This window comes from Archocentrus centrarchus, unplaced genomic scaffold, assembly GCF_007364275.1.
Source record: "Archocentrus centrarchus isolate MPI-CPG fArcCen1 unplaced genomic scaffold, fArcCen1 scaffold_26_ctg1, whole genome shotgun sequence".
Taxonomy (NCBI): domain Eukaryota; kingdom Metazoa; phylum Chordata; class Actinopteri; order Cichliformes; family Cichlidae; genus Archocentrus; species Archocentrus centrarchus.
In genome coordinates, this window is record NW_022060256.1 from 2641907 (window position 1) to 2663153 (window position 21247).

Below are 21247 nucleotides of genomic sequence, written 5' to 3' on the forward strand. Positions count from 1 at the left end.
AATTACTGTAATAACCCTATGTTGGATCTGAAGCGCAATTTCTCAGCTTCAGTAGATATAAATGACCTCCTTTACTCCTCTTTCAAACCATCTGTGTTCTTGATCCAAAGGGAAAGTCTGTCATTCTGTTTCTCCCTAGTTGGAGTCTGACCTTCTTTCCTGTGGATCTTCACTGATTTGATAAAGGCCCAGTTAGGATAATTACATGTTCTAAGAGCTTCCTTTACATGTGAGTATTCCTTTTCTTTCCCTTCTGCCTTTCTCTGTATTATTGTAGGCTCTTTAGATTGCAATTTAAAGTATCTCCTGTGACTGTTGTTGTGATCTGGTGCTATATAAGTAAACTTGAATTGAACTGGTGAGGTCCCAGTCTGATAGGTATTTCACCCACTGTCTTGAAATCTGTTTCAAGATGAGTCTGAGTCATAATGTGTGTATTTACAGTGTGTTTCAGCTATGTGTATCCAGCATGTTTAGAGAACAGGTGTGGACCTGGTTCTTTCTTAGCTCCTCCTCCAGCCTCTGTAGGTTCTGCTTCACTTCTTCCAGTCGAGGCTCCAAACTGTTGGCATCGCCCATCTGAGGACTTCGTTCATAAACTTCCCTCATCTTCAGCAAAGCATCCCTGAAACAACAAACATCCTATAAGATAAACACACACACACACACACACACACACACACACACACACACACACACACACACGCACACACACACACACACACAGTCCTCCACTAGGACCAACACCTGTCTCACTATTTTGAAGACAGAAACCTGGATCAGCTTCAGAACTGATTGCTCCTCTGAACATACTCCTCCTGTAAGTTATCCAGTCAGATGGCACCTCTAAAAACAGGACCTGTGTTGAGGCTCCCCTCCTCCGTGGAGGCCACAGTACAGAAATTTTAATGCACTTCATTTACACCATAGATCTACTTCAGACCTTCATGACAGGACTAAAAACAAACAATCTGACCACAATCAAAATGCACAGTTACAGGTCCTGAACCAGGAAGCAGGTTCAGCTGAATCTCTGAGGAGAAACTCCAAAAAAAAGGGTTAATTTAAATTCTCAGTCAGTTATTGTGGTAACAGACTCTGTGATCTGGCTGACAGGTGTTCCCTCTGACTCCTCCCTGTCCTGCTGCCCCTGAACCAGCTGAATGACACTTGGTTTTATTTCCTCATTCAAAAAGTTGCTGTCAGAGCTCCAAGTGGAAAGAATTCATATGCAAGAGTTTTTACAAACACTAAAATCCCAGTTAGATGTTTGCTACATGGGCGCTTTAATAATCAATCAGTCATCAGTATACAAGGATGGAGACAGCGATTCAGTGATTGATTATCAATTCACAATCAGATCTCTAGTCTGTGAGACTCTGTGGACAGTCAGACTGTCAGTCAGCTTTTCTGAAACATTTACTGTAGAATCACTGTTTACTTTACACTGATCTGTGTAACACACTGATCAAGGATCGCTCAGTCAGTCACATTGACCAATTATTGATCATCGGTTGCACTGATAGATAAATGTATGCCACAGCTGTATCTTGGATATGAGGTGTACTTAGTGAAGATGAAACTGAAATGAATTTCAGACTCTCAAACTGAACTAAATGGATTTAAAGTGACTTTTTAAAAGCAGCCACAGACAGTCTGATTGTAATCTGGTTACATTTCATGTTCACATGTGTTCAAAGACTGAGATTCAGTCATTAACTGAGGTCAAACAACATTTTCGGATCAGTCTCAGTGGGTCGACCAGAACTGGATTCACCCGAAGGAATCATAGTTTCCATAATGGATCAACAAACTGGGTCGGGGTCGGAGTCCACTCACACAGCAGGATGGATCCAAATTGGATAAGGATTGTAGATTAAGATGCTATGAATGGATCCATCTGAATTATTGTAGGGTTTTTACCTTAGAATATAAAGCGCCACAACTGTTTGTTGTGATTTGGTGCTATATTATAAATAAAACTGAACTGAATGATCAGTCTATGTGCAATAACTGTCAGGTTACAGCTGAATCATTAGATTTATTATCAAATTCATCTTCATTGAATCAATGTTCCGGCTGGCTAAATGACGACCACAGCCAGAATCAACTTTATTTAGTGTGTGATGATGACAGAGCGGACTGAGCTAATTAAAATTACTCTTTTCTTCCCTCCTGTTTCTAAGATAAATGATATTCAAATCAATTCAATTTTATTTATATAGCACCAAATCACAACAAACAGTTGCCTCTAGGCACTTTATATTGTAAGGTAAAAACCCTAGAGAAAACTTAACAATTAAAATGACCCCTATGAGCAAGTACTTGGTGACAGTGGAAAGGAAAAACTCCCTTTTAACAGGAAGAAACTTCCAGCAGAACCAGGCTCAGGGAGGGGCAGTCACCCTATCTGCTGTGACCGTTGGGGTTGAGGGGAGAGAGACAGGACAAAAGCCAAATATGGTCAGCACTGACAACTGTTTGTATTGCTGCTGCTCTGGATACAATGCTAATTGGATAAAATTTTGATTGGCTGTTTATTTTAAACTCGAAGTCTGAAGCTGCTTCCTGGATCAGGGCCCCTATTGGTGTTTATTTGTGTGTGTGTGTGTGTGTGTGTGTGTGTTACCGCTGCTCCCGCTCTCTCTGGATCTCCTGGTTGATGTTGTTGATTCGGCTCTGAAGTTTCTTACGTCTCTGTTCAGGAGGAAGGTGGCTGCAGTCTGCCGGACTGGAGCCCTGTAGCATCAACACGTTCATTAAACACCAGCAAACATTGTGTGCTCAAACACACCTGGATGTTACTGACAGGTGGGATACTAACCAGCTTGAGTGATAACTGTCCAGTCAAAGAGGAGAGCATGAAGGAGAACAACAAACATCATTAATGTGGCTGACATGCTGGTAACAGATCTTCATCAACCTGTTTCAGCTCAGCAATGATTCATCAACATCAGCATACATGTGAATGTGCAGGTACAAATACAGTATGTGTAATGCAATATTAAAATAACATGTAGTAAAGTATTTAGTATGGTATATAGCAGGGGTATTCAATTAAAATTGCATGCAGATGTTGATACAACTACTTAGCTTTTATATATATATATATATATATATATATATATATATATATATATATATACACACACACACACATATATACATATACACACACACACACACACACGTGCTGGTCATAAAATTAGAATATCATGAAAAAGTTGATTTATTTCAGTAATTCCATTCAAAAAGGGAAACTTGTATATTTATATTCATTCATTACACACAGACTGATATATTTCAAATGTTTATTTCCTTTAATTTTGATGATTATAACTGACAACTAATGAAAACCCCAAATTCAGTATCTCAGAAAATTAGAATATTGTGAAAAGGTTCAATATTGAAGACACCTGGTGCCACACTCTAATCAGCTAATTAACTCCAAACACCTACAAAGGCCTTTAAATGGTCTCTCAGGCTAGTTCTGTAGGCTACACAATCATGGGGAAGACTGCTGACTTGGCAGTTGTCCAAAAGATGACCTTTGACACCTTGCACAAGGAAGGCAAGACACAAAAGGTCATTGCTAAAGAGGCTGGCTGTTCACAGAGCTCTGTGTCCAAGCACATTAATAGAGAGGAGAAGGGAAGGAAAAGGTGTGGTAGAAAAAAAGTGTACAAGCAATAGGGATAACTGCACCCTGGAGAGGATTGTGGAACAAAAGCCATTCAAAAATGTGGGAAGATTCACAAAGAGTGGACTGCAGCTGGAGTCAGTGCTTCAAGAACCACCACGCATAGACGTATGCAGACATGGGTTTCAGCTGTCACAGTCCTCATGTCAGCCACTCTTGAACAAGAGACGGTGTCAGAAGCATCTCGCCTGGACTAAAGACAAAAAGGACTGGACTGCTGCTGAGTGCTCCAAAGTTACCATATTTTGGACTATAAGGCACAATATCAATGAGGCGCAATATCAATCAATATCATACATAAGGCGCACCGGGTTATAAGGCGCATGATAAAACAAATGTAGAGCGAAACAAAAGCGTCAGGTAAGTCGAACTTTATTCAACTGATTCACAGTAACTCGGAATATTGTTCAGTTGTAACAAATACAGAAAAATACTCTCACATTTTAAATCATTCATCTGCCACAAATCCATCAAATTCCTCATCTTTAGTGTCTGAGTTGAACAGTTGGGCAATTTTGGCATCAAGCATGCCGGGTTCCCTCTCGTCATTATCCGAGTCAGTGTCGTTTTTGTTACTGTTTTGTTTTGGTTGCGGCACACAGCAACCATTTAATTGTTAATAAAAGGGCAACTTTTGCTGGCAATCTCTCCCCATCTTCTTCAACGTCTTAACAGACGTTATAATGTATTCTTTATTAATGAGGGTAAGAACAAGTAATTTCTTCATTTTATATATAAGCCCTTCACAAATCCTGCGAACCAGTATATTTACTTATATAAGCAAAAATAAAACATTTATTTTTGCTTACGTGTTTTGTGTACATACAGCGCTCATACTGCGTGCGCTGTGGCATCGCCCCGGACCTCTCTTCGGCACCAAGGGGGACAGCACACACGTCCCCGGACCTCGATTCGTCCTTTAGCGATTTTTGAGACAGCCAACAGCGAGTTTTGTTGCACAAAAGTTGGCAACAGTGCCGGCCGCCAATCGCCAGATTACGCACAAATATACGGGCCAGCATAGATGAAAATAGGCCAGGAACGTGTAGAATAAAATCCATTATCATTTTCTGCGGTTTAATGTGTACGGTTTCCATTTTTGGAACGATGCTTCCAGTTCTTGTTGAATTTATCTCCGGCAGCTTTTCCGGCAGCTTTGGCTGCTTTCCACACCTGCTGCGCCGCACTCACAGCTTGTTCCTGTCTAATATCGTCAGTAGAGTCATTTTGTGAATCGATGATGGACTATTTTAGAGAATTCAATGAGGCCTTTGAACTGATCCGCCAGACCGGAGGCCATATCGCTGCAGACCACACAATGATACAGTGGTGTGGATGCCTTGGCCATCGGTAGTCTGACGGCAGCGCTCAACTATTTGAAAAGCATATGCTGGGTGTTACCCCCCCATCGTACACTTTGTATGTCGATATCTGTTAAGCACCCCTTACCAAAGTTGCACTAAAACATTTTGACAGATTTTTGAGTGTACCACCTAAAATTGGTTCAAGGTCAGTAAGCAAAACAAGAATTCATACATAAGGCGCACCGGAGTATAAGGTGCACTGCCTTAAATTGAGAAAATGTAAGGATTTTAAGTGCGCCTTATAGTGCGAAAAATATGCTATGTTCTCTGATTAAAGTAAATTTTACATTTCTTTTGGAAATCAAGGTCACAGAGTCTGGAGGAAGAAAGGAGAGGCACAGAGTCCACGCTGGCTGAGGTCCAGTGTAAAGTTTCCACAGTCAGTGATGGTTTGGGGTGCCATGTCATCTGCTGCTGTTGGTCCACTGTGTTTTCTGAGGTCCAAGGTCAACGCGGCCGTCTACCAGGAAGTTTTAGAGCACTTAATGCTTCCTGCTGCTGACCAACTTTATGGAGATACAGATTTCATTTTCCAACAGGACTTGGCACCTGCACACAGTGCCAAAGCTACCAGTACCTGCTTTAAGGACCATGGTATCCCTGTTCTTAATTGGCCAGCAAACTCGCCTGACCTTAACCCCATATAAAATCTATGGGCTATTGTGAAGAGGAAGATGCGATACAGACCCAACAATTCAGAAGAGCTGAAGGCCAATATCAGAGCAACCTGGGCTCTCATAACACCTGAGCAGTGCCACAGACTGATCGACTCCAATCTGATTTTATGACCAGCACCTGTGTATATATATATAGTAGCTAAGTAGTTGTATCAACATCTGCATGCATTGATTTGCCTATCAAATGAAATGAATTCAGTCTTATTTACGTACCTTTTGACAATATTTGTCATGAAACAAAGGGCTGAACATGTATGTCTGATTTCTGATGTTTAATGTTCTCTCATTTACTGAGTAAAAGTAGGATGACATGTCAAAATAAGAACCTAAGTAAAACATGACAGCTGTGCATGTTCACAATGACTAACTTCAGAAAAAAGAAATGTAGGAAAAGCTTGATTTACATTTTTTATGTTTCAGATCTGGACTCAACCGTCTCAAATTATTTAAAGAATTTAAATCTGAACTCATTTAATAACTGAACATTTTTAGACAATAACTTATTTCTTTTGTGCTCAGTGAGAGAAGTGAGCTCTTGCTTGTCCTGCCAGAATTTTAAACCTGGACTTGAATGGAGTCAGAGCCATTGTCATGCACGTGCGGAGGTGCTCATTGGTGAGCCTGGAACGATATTTGACAAATGGGTTCTGAATGAACATGGTGAGCTGCTGTCCAACACTGAAGCTGTCAAAACGACTGCTGAAGTTTACAATGTGCTTCTCAATAAACTCAACAAAAGAAGCCACATCTCGCTGTCCCTGAACCTGTTCCTGCACTGCTGGGAAGTGGACAGTCTTCCTGCCGGTCTTCCTTTATCATCTCAAGTTTCCTCTGAAAGGCATGGACAGCTGTCATTAGTTCACAAATTGAATTGTCCTTGTCCTGTCGCCTCAAGTTCAGTTCATAGATGTGAAGTAATGTGAACCAAAAAGGCCACATTGTCCTGCTGTTTCTCATTTTCTAGAAAAAGATGCTATTTCCCTCCTAATGGATCATAGCAGGAGCTCCATCTGTGGTGACTGAGATCACTTTTTTGGGCTCTATTCCTCTTTTCTAATATCCCCTTAAAGGCCAGGTGGATGTCTTCTCCTGTTGTACTGGTCTGAAGAGGAGCGATGCCCAGGAGGTCTTCATAGAATGCTTTCTGGTCTGTGTTATAAAATCTAACATAAACTAACAGCTGAGCATCGTCACTAGGGCTGCAACTAAAGATTATTTTGGTAGTCGAATAATCTGCAATTTTTGTTATAGATTAGTCAACGATTATTTTAATCTTAACTCACCTGTTCAAGCCTGCCCACCTGTTAACATCACCTTGTTCTCTTCTCACAATTAAAATAATGACCCATAAAAATACGAGTTTGAAACTAATCAGATGTATTTTTAACATTAATGTGACCATCACAATAAATATCAAATAAAAAATGCATATTAAAGTAAAAGCAATTTTTATTTTTAAATGAAAATATAATGTGCAAATAATTAAAAATGGCCTCTGTCCAAAAGTGCAAATAAGGCTTCAAATTAAATCAAATTTTTCCGTCCAAAACAGCTGAAAAGTTTATAGACGATTCAGTTCATACAGAGGTTTACTATTCAGGATGAACGCTGACATTAATATGAGGAAAAAAATAGTAGCCAACATAGCTGCTCCTATTGTCCTTCACTCGTTAGCTAACATCACTGAAATGGTGGCGCTTAGCAAACATTATTCATGAGAGCTTGTTTCCGACAGGTAAACTAACAGAAACATTACTGTACAAACATTAACAGGTATCTACGACAAACTAACGTACCCATCCAGAGCTGCCGTCACAGCTCCAGGGTGCGGCGTTTTAAATGCTCAGTACCGCAGTAATGCTGCCGTGGAAGGAAACCTCTGCTCTGCACAGTCTGCATTCAGCTTTATTTTTGTTTTCTGTCAAATGCTCCCACAACTTTTACAGTCTGTCCCCATTTTCTTTAATTTTCTCCACCCTCCTCTCCATTCCACTAGCGTTACGCTGTTCTGTTACTTTCTTCTACATGGTACTGTTGTTGTTGGCAGACAGTGGAGGCAATACTGCCCCATATCTTCCTCTAGTGTATTGCAATTACAAAATAACACGATAAGTGGAACAAAATAGATGGATGGGTTTAAAAGTACGACACTTCAACGATGAAATTCTACGTCGACAAATTTTTGTAGTCGACGTCATCGATTAGGTCGATGAATCGTTGGAGCCCTAATCGTCACACATGTCAGTGGACTCATTCACAGCTAAGCCTACACATGGGGCCTTTTTCATGGCTTCATCAAGCTGGGCTAACACATCCTGAGTCAAAATTTCACTTTCTTTGTAGCAGATGATGCTGACATGGGGATTTGCTTTATTTTCTCACAAAGTTCCTGTTTTTCTTTTCCTTCAAGAAGTGTTTGAGCAACTGTAGTCATGCATTCTTTGACAACCTTTCCATCAGTAAATGGCTTTTTGTGCTGACCCACAATCCAAGCAGCTCTGAGGGAATGCCCATGAGCTTGTTGCTGAGCAGTGAATGTCTTGCTCAGGATCCTGGTAGACTGGTCATATTGGGCTTTGAGACTGTGTATTTTCTCTGACCTTAGTTCTGATTTGAGTGTCTGTTTGTTCAAAACCTTTATGTTTTGTCTCATAATGGCATTTCACATTTCCACTTTTACCCACTTTTAATAACACCCACAGTTTCTGAACATATCAGACTCACTGGTTTAGTACCAGCAGTGGGAAGTATAAAGAGAAATGACTGTCCATTCCAGATTAAATGCTCTATTTTCACTGTCCACTTTAAATTTTTTACACGCCGCCATTTGTTCTTTTTCTACTTGTGTCCATTTAACTCACCCGTTTCTCCCCCCTTCTCCATCTCAAGTACCAGTTTATCCTTTCCTCTGTCTTGCCCGGCTGTATCTCTTGCTATGTGTCACTAAGTTTCTTTCTATTTTTGTCTTTTCCTGGGTAACCTCTGGCTGGAACCGGCTTGGTGGTATCACATGGTTCTGTTTTTGTATTAGATTCAGGTCCACATGAGAGATAATTTTGGTCCGTATCCAGACCGAGGTCCGCCTATTAGTGACCACTGGTATATAGCATAGTATGTAGCATACAAATGCCTAAAAAAATGTATTAGAGCATCTGTCATAAAAACAAGAAAACACCCAGTATTTTGTGTTATAGATATTCAATTTCTCTTATCTTACAGCTCTGTTGATGCTTAGTTTATTGTAGTTTTTGCAGTTTTGTACCTTTTTGCAGTTATACCTGGTTGGTTTCTTTATCCATTTCCTCATGCCTTCTTTAGTGTTGTTGTATAGGTTCTGTTCTTTTGTTTGATTCCTTGTTTCAATTATTATGCTTTCCCTGTGTTCTCTGTGTCAAGTCCACGTTCTCTGTCCCATGTTTAGGTACTTCCTCTTTTATTTTACTAGTCTTTACTAGTTTTATTTTACATTGTGTTTAGTTTTGCTTTCCTTGATTCATTAGTTAGGTTCTGTTGACTTGTTCTCCTCAGCTGTCTCCACTCTCTAATTACCTTGTGCGTATATTTAAGCCCTCAGTTTTCCTCAATTCTTTTTTGCGTCCTCCTCTTATGCTGTGTGCTTCTTCAATATCTCAGGTTTTGGCTCCAGCCCAGCCTTGTTTTGTACTTTTGTAAGAGACATCAGCATTAAAGCTGCATTTTTGAATCATCCATTTGGGTTCTATTTGGCCTGTCACACAGCTGTACTTTGACATATTTAGTATATAATGTAGTATTGCATGTAGTATAGTATATGCAATATATTTTTGTACCCCTCTCTTGAGGCTGCGCAGACACTGCTTCCTGGTTCTGGAACCAGAGGTCATCAGGTCATTCAGCCGTTGTGTGATGGGTTCTCTGGTGCCTGTAGATGGGGACTGGGGACTGTTGACCACACCCCCAGGGGAAGGTGAGGTTGGGGGTGGGGGTGGAGGCTGCCGGGGGGAGGATAGGAGGGTCAGCAACTGAAAGAGGGAGAGAAGGACATGAGTACAGCCAGGTGATTCCTCCAGGTATGTCTTACCTGTGCCATGTATGTACCTTGTTTTTTCGGATAAAGGGCCACAGCTTCCTGCTGTGTCTCCGTCCCTCTGTCCGGTTATCCAGGTAACTGGATTCAGAGATGCTCCGCCGCATGGTGGCGCTATAGTCTTCAAATTCAACATCACCTGGAGGGTCAAACCCTGATTTATACACCTCCACCACCTGAAGGGTGTCCTGAAAACACATTCAATGCAAAGTATTATATCTGACTTTTAACCTTTACATTCCACACTGATGCCTGGAGGAGACAAAAAAAAAGGTGAGAGCACATAAAGGTGTGTTTCTGAAGCTTTTCATCACAAATCATTCAGGCTGTAACAAACAATTCAAGTCCCGGTTTGGAGCTCCTTCATGACATGGCCTGTAAAACATGTCTGCTGTTTCACTGATTGGACTGCACATCCTTCCACACTATGCAGGCCTCAGTTAGAATGGGTTAAGGTAATTGTTGCCGGAAGGCCGCGAACAGCGGGACATTTGAAGTATGCTGTGTCACAGACGACCCGTTCTGTGTTATAGGGTTAAAGGTCATGACAGTAGAATTAGAAAAATACTGAACATGTATGGCTTGTTTGGAAGGGCTGCAGGAGAAAGTGGAGATGTTTGTCCATCATGCACAGTAGGACATTTGGAGGAAACCAAACTCAGCACATCAGTACAAACACCTCAGACCAACTGTCAGTACGGTGGTGGAGGGAGGAGGATTTGGGCTTCTTGCAGTCACTGAGTGGACCGTGAATTCCTCTGTATACCAAAGTATTCTAGAGTCACATGTGAGGCGATGTGTCCCACAGCTAAAGCTTGAACCAAACTGGGTCATCAACAGGACAATGATCCAAAACATAGCAGCAAATGTTCAACAGAATGGCTGCAGAAGGTGCTTCAACATCAGCCTGATTAAATGCTGTGGTAGTACCTTCAGAGAGCTGTGCATAAATGAATGCTGCAAACCTCACTGAGCTGAAGCTATGCTGTGAAAAAGAGTGGACCTAAACTCCTCCACAGTGAAGTGAGAGACTGACAAAGTTACACAGGAAACCATCACTGCAACTTATTGCTGCTAAAGGAGGTTCCAAACGCTGCTGGATTACACCCTGCTTTTGCATTTTGGTTTATCCACCCATTTACTTTCACTTATCCAAGTCGGTGTTGTGGGGGGGCTGGAGCCAGGTCTATCACAGCTAACACAGAGCTAACACAGAGAGAGAGAGAGAGAGAACCATTTGCCCTCAAACTCACACCTATGGGCAATTTAGATTCACCAATTAACCTAACCCCACTAACTGCATGTTGTTGGACTGTGGGAGGAAGCTGGAGTACCCGAAGAGAACCATGCAGATGTGGGGAACTGTTTTATTCAGCTGTTTCATGTTGGAAACAGCTGGCTCTGACTCTGACTGACACTGCTAAAGTGTGAAAAGCATTTATTAAGACTGCAAGCTGACATCAAAAACTTTCTTTGACTCCATATTTAAAAATAGAAAACAAGCCTGTTTGAAATTGGACTAATATTCCCTTTAACTTTATCTCCTTGAGAACATCTGAACTATTCCCTTTGCTTCAAGTTCCGTTCTGATTTCTACTCAGTAGAGCTGAATCGAATTCCAGATCGATTAGATCTGGAGGAGTGTTTGAGTGTCTGTTACTGTGCGGCGGAGTAGAGCCAAAAATTCAGATGAATGGATTTTTCACCACTGAGAGGTAACCAGAAAAACTGTAAGGTCTGTCAGCAATCAGTTATGACAGCCTGTACAAAACAACTGTTGTATTTGGAATTGGCTCCCAGATGGCCTTGGATGGATGGCCGTGTATCTAAATCGTCTCCTGGAGATGTTATGTAAACAGGTGCTCTACGCCCTTCCTGCTTGTCCTGTCTTGTGATCTGTGTGAACTGATGCGCCTCGCGACCGTGCTGATGAACATTCCATCTCTATCAGGACTGTTTAGTCAAGAGAGAGCTGGGTCAGCTCGACAGTAAACCTGCCTACTCGTCACCACCGGCTTCCCGCCCCGCCCCTCCCTTGCCCTCCCTTGCCTTAACTCAGCACGCTATTGCAGTGGTTTTTGTAACCTTATACTGTGTAAGTGTATGTGTATGTATACAAAATATGAGATGATTCTTTGTTTGTCGTTTCTTAGATGGATGTTCTGGAATGCAAATTTCATTTTATGTTTACATATAATGAAAAAGTCTTCTTCTTCTTCAGGACTTTTATAGCATCACAATCTTCCCTCTCCATCTGCTGTATTCGTCCGATGTATCTCCTGTGAGTTTACTCTCTTTACTACATTCAGTCTGAAGGGTCGACGGACTGAAAGATGTCTACATGGTCAGATCAGGACTTCCAGAGAGCGAACTAAAGATCCAGATGTGCACATGGAAATGACCTTTAAGGGAAATCAGCCAAAATTAAATCAGGATTTTGGTTTCTGTGGGTGGATTCATGGAACTCTCACCTTTCTGGGCTGGATGCTCTCAGCAGCATCCATCATGGCATCCAGACAGCGGCTCACAACAGGAAGAACTTTTCTATCAGCCTCCGCCAACGAACGCATTGCTTCCCCAATTCTCTCAATCCGCCGTTCCTCCATGTCCTGGATACGCTACAGGGCAAAGGCACACACTTAAGTACATGCCACCACACCCACTGATGACATCACTGCACAACAGGAACTCTTACCTGATAAATCACTGGTACCAGTGTGTGGTAATGCTGGTGCTGGTCCTGGTTAAACTGGTTTAAACTGGTCACATAGTCTTTCCTGGACTCTTCAGCAGCTTGTTGTTTCTGCTGAGCCGTCTGACGAGCCTGAAAACAGAAAGGTTTCACACCAAGGAGTGCAAATGGGAAATAACTCACAGAATATAGTGCTCAGTACAGTAGTGACGCACCTTCAGCGAGCAGCGCTGTGATGGACAGACAGACAGACAGACAGAGAGACAAACAGGACTTAAATATGATGTCAGATTAAAACTGTCACAATCAGCTGTTTTATTCAGGTGTAGCAATCACTGACTCATAGCTGATAACATCCAATCACATTAATGCAGGGGTATTCAAGCTCCACCTACACTCCTCATGAAATAAACTTAACATTCTGACCTTCTCTCCATCGGTCTTATTGTCGAGATCGATTCTGTCGGAAACATGCTGAGCTCGCTCCGCCTCCTTACAGTCACGTTCAAACCGCCGCTTACTCTAAAAACAAACAAACAAACAAACAAACAAAAAACAGACAAAAATAAATCAGTCCAAGCAACACTGCAGAATTCAGCCTATTAATTTTACTTTAGAGAAAGAGGCAGAAGAGTTGGTAGGCAGAGACAGTCCACTGGTGGGTGGGGTCAGTGAGCGTGGTCAATGGGGTCACTTACAGACTCCAGCTGCTTCCAGGAGCTCTCAATGTGCTGCTGGGCACGACGGCCATCTTGGAAATGCTGCAACAGTAAAACAAACTGGTCAGACTGGTGACTGACCAGTGACTGAGAATGAACTGGGCCCTGCACTACACAGTGAGTTCAACAGATCCAGTTTGGATGTCTGTTATCTGGATTTACCCTAACAGTGGCAATCAGGATAAATGGTCACATAAAGCAGATCATCAACTCGCCAAGTTAACCCTTTAACACACAGCGTATCATGACAACATGTTTGCACAAGCGCATTTTGCATTACCATAAAAACAGGATGGTTATTCCTATCAGAAAAATTCAAAGGGTTTCTGAAAGCTGACAAATTAAGCATCAAAGCCAACATGTGGTTATTACAGTAATTTCACTCATGCTGTAGCAAGAGGCCAGCGAATCTGCTCGTTCATTCATCGCCTGTTTCAATCTGGGGAAATAAGTTAGTAAAATGGTGACAGTGTAAGCTAACAGAATGATCAATGTCACGGCCTTATCATTAAGACATGGGAGAATCTAATGGATTACAATCAAGTACTTCATTAAATTAATGTTAAATACAGTTTTAGTTTTTATTCTCTCAGCTGCAGCTTTGGTGGAGTTAAAAATCTGGGGGAATCAAGGGATAAAGTTGGACTAAATTTTATAACTGATGCTCATCAGGGAAATTTTACACCTTTTCAAACAGAACAGAAAACCCATAGTGCAGGCCTTAGGTCTTTTATTGTGAAAAGAACTTCATCAATCAGTTGTGTTTGTCCTGTGCCGAAGTTACCGTGGTAACTTTATCTTTAATTGTTTGTGTAATGGCAGTGCCACACACAGCTCGGCCACATACCAACTGTACATGGCCAGATGTGAGATGTATAGTGATGTTTGGGCCACATCTGACCGAACAGCTGGCAGCTGGGTAACTGAGCAGATAAGCCTCAGATGTGTCTGTGAGGTCACAAGGGTCAAATGATGTCCAGCTTTGGGTAATATGCTCCATGTCACCCAGCCGTCCAATCACAGTGCAAGAGGGTGAGACAAGCAACAGACCATGAATTGTCATATTCTGCAAGTTTTCAAGCTGAGCTGCAGTGGGGGCAAGGTTAATCCTGCTGAGTGTGGACCTGATGCCACTCTGCCACAGTGCAATAATAAATTCAATTCAATTTTATTTATATAGCACCAAATCACAACAAACATTCGCCTCAAGGTGCTTTATATTGTAGGTAAAGACCCTACAATAATACAGAGAAAACCCAACAGTCAAAACGACCCCCTATGAGCAGCACTTGGTGACAGTGGGAAGGAAAAACTCCCTTTTAACAGGAAGAAACCTCCAGCAGAACCAGGCTCAGGGAGGGGCAGTCATCTGTTGTGACCGGTTAGGGATAAATTAGTAATTTAATAACAATCTTGATAATCTCCCTGGTCAGGAGCACCCCCTGCTGGACTTTTTCATAAGCAGAAAACAGTCTGAATGATATGCCCTTTAGAACCAGTTCAGGTATTCCTTCAGATCCACCTCCTGTCACTGATTTCCTTTTGTATTTCAGAATGAAGATATTTTACCTTATTTATTTAATTATTTTTAGTAGTTAGCACACTATTCTTGATAACTTTTAGTCTGGTTTTAGAACGTTTCACTCCACTGACGCTCCTCTCCTTAAAGTCTCAAACAACCTCTTGATGGCTGCAGATAAGCTTGACAATTCAATCGCTATTTTGTTGGACCTTAGTTCAGCTTTCAATACTGCTGATCATCAGATCTTAGACCACAGATTCAGCCACACAGTATGGTAGTGATTGCTTCACTTCATACCTAGCTCATAGAAGATTTTTGGTCTCAGTGGTCAGATTTTGCTGTGCTGTCATGCAGCATTCCACAAGGATAGGTCACATTATTAGTAGTTTTAAAACTATTTCTTATCATTTTTATGCTGACGGCATTCAACTGTACATCTCTTTTAAACCTCATGAACTGGATAAATTATCCATTTGAATTGATTGTCTTAATGGAGTTAAAGGTTCGACAGCAAATAACTTTTTGAAGCTTAACACAGACAACACACCCTGGATTTGTTTTTAGATTATTGTAATGTATTGTTTTCTTGTCTGTCTGAGAACAGTAAAGAACAGTGAATACCTTGAAATTTAGTTCACTTCTACAATCTCGTGAAAATAACTACTAAATTTAAATAAAATACAGAATATATTAAAAACATTATTAAAACTATATAAATAAATGACTATGTAAATGAATACATTATAAATTAAACACAAATAATAAATAAATAGATAAATACAGTGGTACCTTGATTTACGAATGTCCTAACTAATGAGTTTGAGATACGATCTGTTGCAATCATTGGAAAAGATGAGCAAGGTGTGTTGCTGACTTGGCGAGGGCATACGATTGTAGTACTTCTACGATCTATATGATTTTGAAACAGAAGGAGTCTGTAAAGACTATAATGCCAGCCAAGGGTGTTTCGATCATGTCGAAGCTGTGGCCTTCTGCCCATGAAGAGATGGAGAAGTTGTAGTTTAGGGAGAAGTAGCTCACAGGAGATGACCGAGAGCGTGACCGAGAGCATCATCTGTGAGAAGACATTTACGAGGATTTGGTGAAGCAGATGGAGGGAATACCAATGAACAAAGCATCGGAAGAGTCATTCAAAGCCAGTCGGGGATGGTTTGACAAATTGAAAGACAGGACTGGCATTCTCTCCATTCTTAGGCATGGTGAAGCAGCAAGCTCAGATGTGAAGGCAGGGATTTTATTGCAATGCCAACCTGGTAGAAGCCGAAGGATACATCCCGGAGCAAGTTTTCAGCTGTGAAGAGAAGGCTCTTCTGTAAGAAGATGCCAAGGAGGACGTATATAATGGAAGAAGAAGAGCATTCCAGGTCACAAACCTATGAAGGATAGGTTCACCCTTGCACTGTGCGCAAATGTGAGTGGCGATTGCAAAATCAAGCCACTATTCACACATCACTTGGAAAACCCCAGAGCCTTTAAATCTCATTAGATTATTAAAGAAAAACTGCAGGTTATGTGGAGGGCAAACCCAAAGGTGTGAGTCACCATGGAGTTCTTTGTTCAGTGGAAAATAACTGTCCCCCCCCCCCCCCCCATCTTGCAGCCTGTGGACCAGCAGGTAATTTCCACTTTCAAAAAGCTATTCTAGCACCTGTTCAAGTGCTGCTTTGAGGTTACAGAGAGCACAAACCTCACCCTTCAAGAGTTCTGGAAGAAACATTATAACATCATAACCTGCCTCAGGTTTGAGTCAGAAATGTTAGTGGTGGAGGAGATTGTGTCCCTCAGAAAGTCCGCGGGCCTGGAAGTGAATGAAGATGTTGACAACCTTGCTGAGAAGCACAATGAAGAACTGACGATGGAGGAATTAAAGGAGCTACAGCAGCATCAGCATCCAGAGGTTTTGCAGGGCATTAATGCGGAGGAGCCAGAGGAGGAGATTGTTAATGGTACAAGTGACATTAAGGAAACGTTGGGAGGAAATTACAGAGTTCATTGAAGAAAAAAAAAAAAAAACACGCTGAAAAACTTGCAACAGGTCGTGCCTGGGCGCTGTGTAACCACACTTGCCTCACTCATTTTTGGAACATTTTGAAATGGAGAAACAAACAAACTTCCTTGGACAGGTTTTTCTTGAAACAGCCTGCAAGAGAAAGCAAGGAAAGTGTGCCGAAAAAGGCAAAAGTCAGTGAAGAAGGAGAAGATTAAGTGAAAAAAAGGGAGCATTTAAGTTTAGTGATCTCCTCCACCTCCATCTCCATGAACATCTTCATCTGACTTTAAAGGTGAATACACTTAATAAAACCATTTTATTTCGTTACATTCTCTTTTGCTATACTGTATACAGTATTTTTTTATACATTATTTGCTGTTTATAAAGTTGTGTACATTTGTCTTATTCATAAATATGTCAAAAAAATTTGTGGCCCTTTTTGAGGGCAAGAACAGATTAATGACATTTCAATTCATTTCTGTGAGAGAATTTGATTTGACATATAATCAAATTAAGTTAAGAGCTAGGTCACAGAATTAATTGAACTCATATGTCGAGGCTTTATTGTAAGCAGAAAGGTAATACCAGTTAAAATTACTAATAATACTAAGAAGAAATAGGACCAAGGTATTTAGACCAAAATAAATTTACTCACGTTAGTGACTGCCACAACATATTGACAGATCCTGTACACGTATGCAAAATTTTTGCTCAATTAATTCCAGTCAGTAACTCAATCCAAGAACATGGAGTCCTGCCCATTAAACCCAGAGCAAACAGAAAACATGTTCAACCACAGGCTAAATCAGAACTATTCAGGCCAACACAACAAATACTGGTTATACTGGCAGGGCTGTGGTGGTTGAACAGATCAGGTCATGTTGCGGATGGTGCAGATCCCATCCATCCATCCATCCATTCGCTTCCGCACATCCTGTTAAGGGTCGCGGGGGGGCTGGAGCCTATCCCAGCTGTCATAGGGCGAGAGGCAGGGTACACCCTGAACAAGTCGCCAGCCTGTGGCAGGGCCAACACAGAGGGACAGACGACCTTTCACACTCACATTCATGCTCTCATTCACACCTATGGGCAATTTAGATTAGCCAATTAACCTAACCCCAGTAAGTGCATGTCTTTGGAATGTGGGAGGAAACCGGAGTACCCGGAGGAAACCCACGCAAGCACGGGGAGAACATGCAAACTCCACACAGAGAGAGGAAGAGGCCTGGGCCAAGGTGGAATCAAACCCAGGCCTTCCAGATGGTATTCTAACTGTGAGGCAGCAGTGCTAACCACTACGCCACCGTGCTGCCCAGGTGCATCCCACTGTGCAGCAAATCTGTCTCCATCCATGTCAATCATAGTGCTGTCATGTCTCATGTTTTACCTACGGTGCAGACAGAAACAAATAAAATGCCAGGACTCTTTTCCCTACTTGGTCCTTGCTCTTTATGGTCAGCTTTTTCAGGTGCAAACATATTTGTCCCTCTTGTTTTTCCACTTCTTTCTTCATTCCCTTACGTCCATTCTGATTGGTAGTTTCAGCGATCTCCCACCAGGAATATGCTGGCATTTGTGAGTCCTTATATTAATGCTATGATTATTATTCCTTATACTGAGATTATGATTGTTATTCTCTCACTGATAAAAACTGCAGCGTAAAACTAACTGGAAATGCACACGAGGAATCGACCGTTGCAGGCTGCAGTGACCCTACCTGTAGTGTCATGGTCCTGGGTCTGCGACCCCTTGTTTCCTAGATTATGGTCTTTTGTAGTTATGTTACCTTTATTGTTACTGCTTTGTTTTATTTTGTTATATTGTTTCATGTTTTCCCCTTAGAGAGAGGCTGAGGCGTAGAGCGCAGCAAACGCCACTGCCGAGCATCCTGCTGGCTAACGTCCAGTCACTGGATAACAAGCTGGACGAACTCAGGGCCAGGATACAGTTCCAGAGGGACATACGGGACTGCAACATCATTTGTCTCATGGAATTATGGCTGACCCCCCCTCATACTGGACCACGCCATACAACTGGCAGAGTTCATCAGTGTGCATCACATGGACAGAATGAGTGAGTCTGGGAAATCAAGAGGAGGAGGTGTGTGCCTAATGATTAATAACAACTGGTGTGACAGTAGGAATGTTGTTCCTCTGAAACAATCCTGTTTGCCTAACCTGGAGTTCCTAACCCTGAAATGTTGGCCCCACTACCTGCCCCACGAGTTCACTTCAGTCATCTTCAGCACCATCTATATTCCACCCCAGGTGGACATGATACCGGAGTTTACTCAGCACATTGCCCCACCAGAGGAGAGGGGACTCTAGACCACTGCTACTCTCCATTCAAAGATGGCTATAAAGCAAAGCCTCTTCTGCCCTTTGGGAGGTCAGTGCACACCTCTGTCCTTCTCATGCCAAAATACAAACAAAGGCTCAGGCAGGAACCCCCTGCTGTGAGAGAAGTGACACACTGGATTGATCAAACAGAGGCTGCTCTGCAGGGTGCATTGGATTCAGCTGACTGGGACATGTTTCACAGCAGCATGGATGGAGACATTGAGGAGTTTACAGAAACAGTTGTGGGATTTATTGGGAAAGTTGTCGATGACACATCGCTTCAGAGGACCATCGGGACGTTTTTTAACCAGAAGCCGTGGGTGGATAAATCTGTCCGCGATGCTCTGAGGTCCCGCACAGCTGCCTACAACTCCGGCCTTACCTCTGGGAACATGGAGGACTCCAAGGCTGCATCATACAATGTCCGTAGAGTGGTGAAACAGGCTAAACATCACTGTGGCTGCAGACTGGATCAACAGTTACAACAGTCTGACTCCAGGGGACTGTGTCAAGGACTACGCACCATCACGGACCACAAAGCACCACACACACCCCCGGTGAGTGCTGATGCTTCTCTGGCTGATGAACTTAACAACTTCTTTGCATGCTTTGAGTCGGGAAGCCGACAGCCCCCTGCGCTGCCAGCCGGAGGGGCAAGGAGACTCACTGTGAAAGAGCATGACTGGAAAAGGTTGTTTAGAAGTGTAAACACCAGGAAAGCGGTATTAGCGGACCTGTCCTTAAGACCTGCGCTGACCAGCTGGCACCTGTGTTTACAGTGATATTCAACCTCTCACTGAAACTGTGTGTGATTCCCACCTGCTTTAAAAAAGTCAATTTAGGCCCCAAGAAACCACACCCCAGCAGCCCCAATGACTTCAGGCCCATAGCGCTCACCTCTGTGGTGATGAAATGTTTTGAGAGAATCATTAAGATGTTCATCACCTCCTCACTGCCCACCACCCTTGACCCACTACAGTTCATGAGTGTGTGCGAGGCCACATCAGAGTCCAACTTCATCATAAAGTTTGCTGACGACACTAATCTCCCACAATGAAGAGACACCCTACAGGAAGGAGGTCTCCCGCCTGGAGAACTGGTGCTGAGAGAACCACCTTCTGCTTAATGTCACAAGACAAAGGAACTTCAGCAGGATGCAGCAGAGGGACTACCATCCACTTCTAATCAGTGGTGGTGGTGGAAAGAGTGGACACTTTCAAATACCTGGGAGTGCCCATCTCTCGGGACCTGTCCTGGACTCATCACATTAACATAACTATGAAGAACGCCAGACAGCGTCTCTACCTCCTCAGGCGGCTGAGATACTTCAAGCTCCCAATCAAGGTGCTCAGGAACTTTTACACCTGCACCATCGAGAGCATCATGTGTGGGAGCATCATCACCTGGATGGGAAACTGCACTAAGCAGGACTTCATGGCCCTAAAAAGGGTGGTTTGTTCAGCTGAACGGACCATCAGAACCACCCTGCAGGACATTTACACCAAGCAGTGCAGGTTGTGGGCTCTGAAGATCCTTAAACAGCCCAGCCACCCCAGACACTCTCTCTTCTCCCTGCTCCCATCAGGCCAGCGTTACCGCTGCCTGAGGACTAAAGCTACATTCACACTGCAGGCCTTAACGCTCAATTCCGATTTTTTGTGAAATCCAATTTTTTTTGCGTGGTCGTTCACATTTACAAATATAAGCAACTTGTATGTGATCTCCTGTGTGAACTGCATAGGAACCTAAAAGTGTCCCGCATGCACAGTAGCAGACGCAATAATGTCACATGTAGTGAGCGTGCTCAGAGTTTGTGGAAGTAAGTTTGTTTTTCTTCCCGTTTCCGCGTAGCAGGATGCAGAATAGTGACGTTTGTCGAGTATCACTGATGTGCAGGTTGGATGAATGCGACCTGGCTGTACAGACACAGGTCACATTTGAAAAGATCAGATACGTTTTCACAGTGTCTGTCTCTCTGTGTTGTGTCTAGTCTGTATCCACTTTGTGTGGTGTCAAGTTTGCATTTGTGTATCAGTCTTCTCTGTCCTGTTTTAATTTGACATCCCCTTGTCTCTTGTGCTTTGCGTTTTGATTTAGTTCTGAGTCTAGGGCTGCAGCGATTCCTCGAGTAACTTGAGTAATTCGATTATAAAAAAA

General features: G+C 42.5%; 1 protein-coding gene across 2 annotated transcripts in view; it reads right to left on the reverse strand.

Moving 5' to 3' along the window:
- Window positions 1-21247, reverse strand: part of LOC115776074 (formin-binding protein 1-like) — a 54569-nt gene that overhangs the window by 12919 nt on the left and 20403 nt on the right. For both annotated transcript variants that reach the window (XM_030723690.1, XM_030723689.1), the window contains exons 5-14: window positions 13198-13260; window positions 12926-13021; window positions 12715-12729; window positions 12503-12631; window positions 12279-12425; window positions 9819-9995; window positions 9551-9742; window positions 2825-2839; window positions 2630-2739; window positions 493-625 (exon numbers count right to left, since the gene is read on the reverse strand). In XM_030723690.1, coding sequence (XP_030579550.1) covers window positions 493-625; window positions 2630-2739; window positions 2825-2839; window positions 9551-9742; window positions 9819-9995; window positions 12279-12425; window positions 12503-12631; window positions 12715-12729; window positions 12926-13021; window positions 13198-13260 — 1077 coding nt within the window. The remainder of the gene's footprint in view (window positions 1-492; window positions 626-2629; window positions 2740-2824; window positions 2840-9550; window positions 9743-9818; window positions 9996-12278; window positions 12426-12502; window positions 12632-12714; window positions 12730-12925; window positions 13022-13197; window positions 13261-21247) is intronic.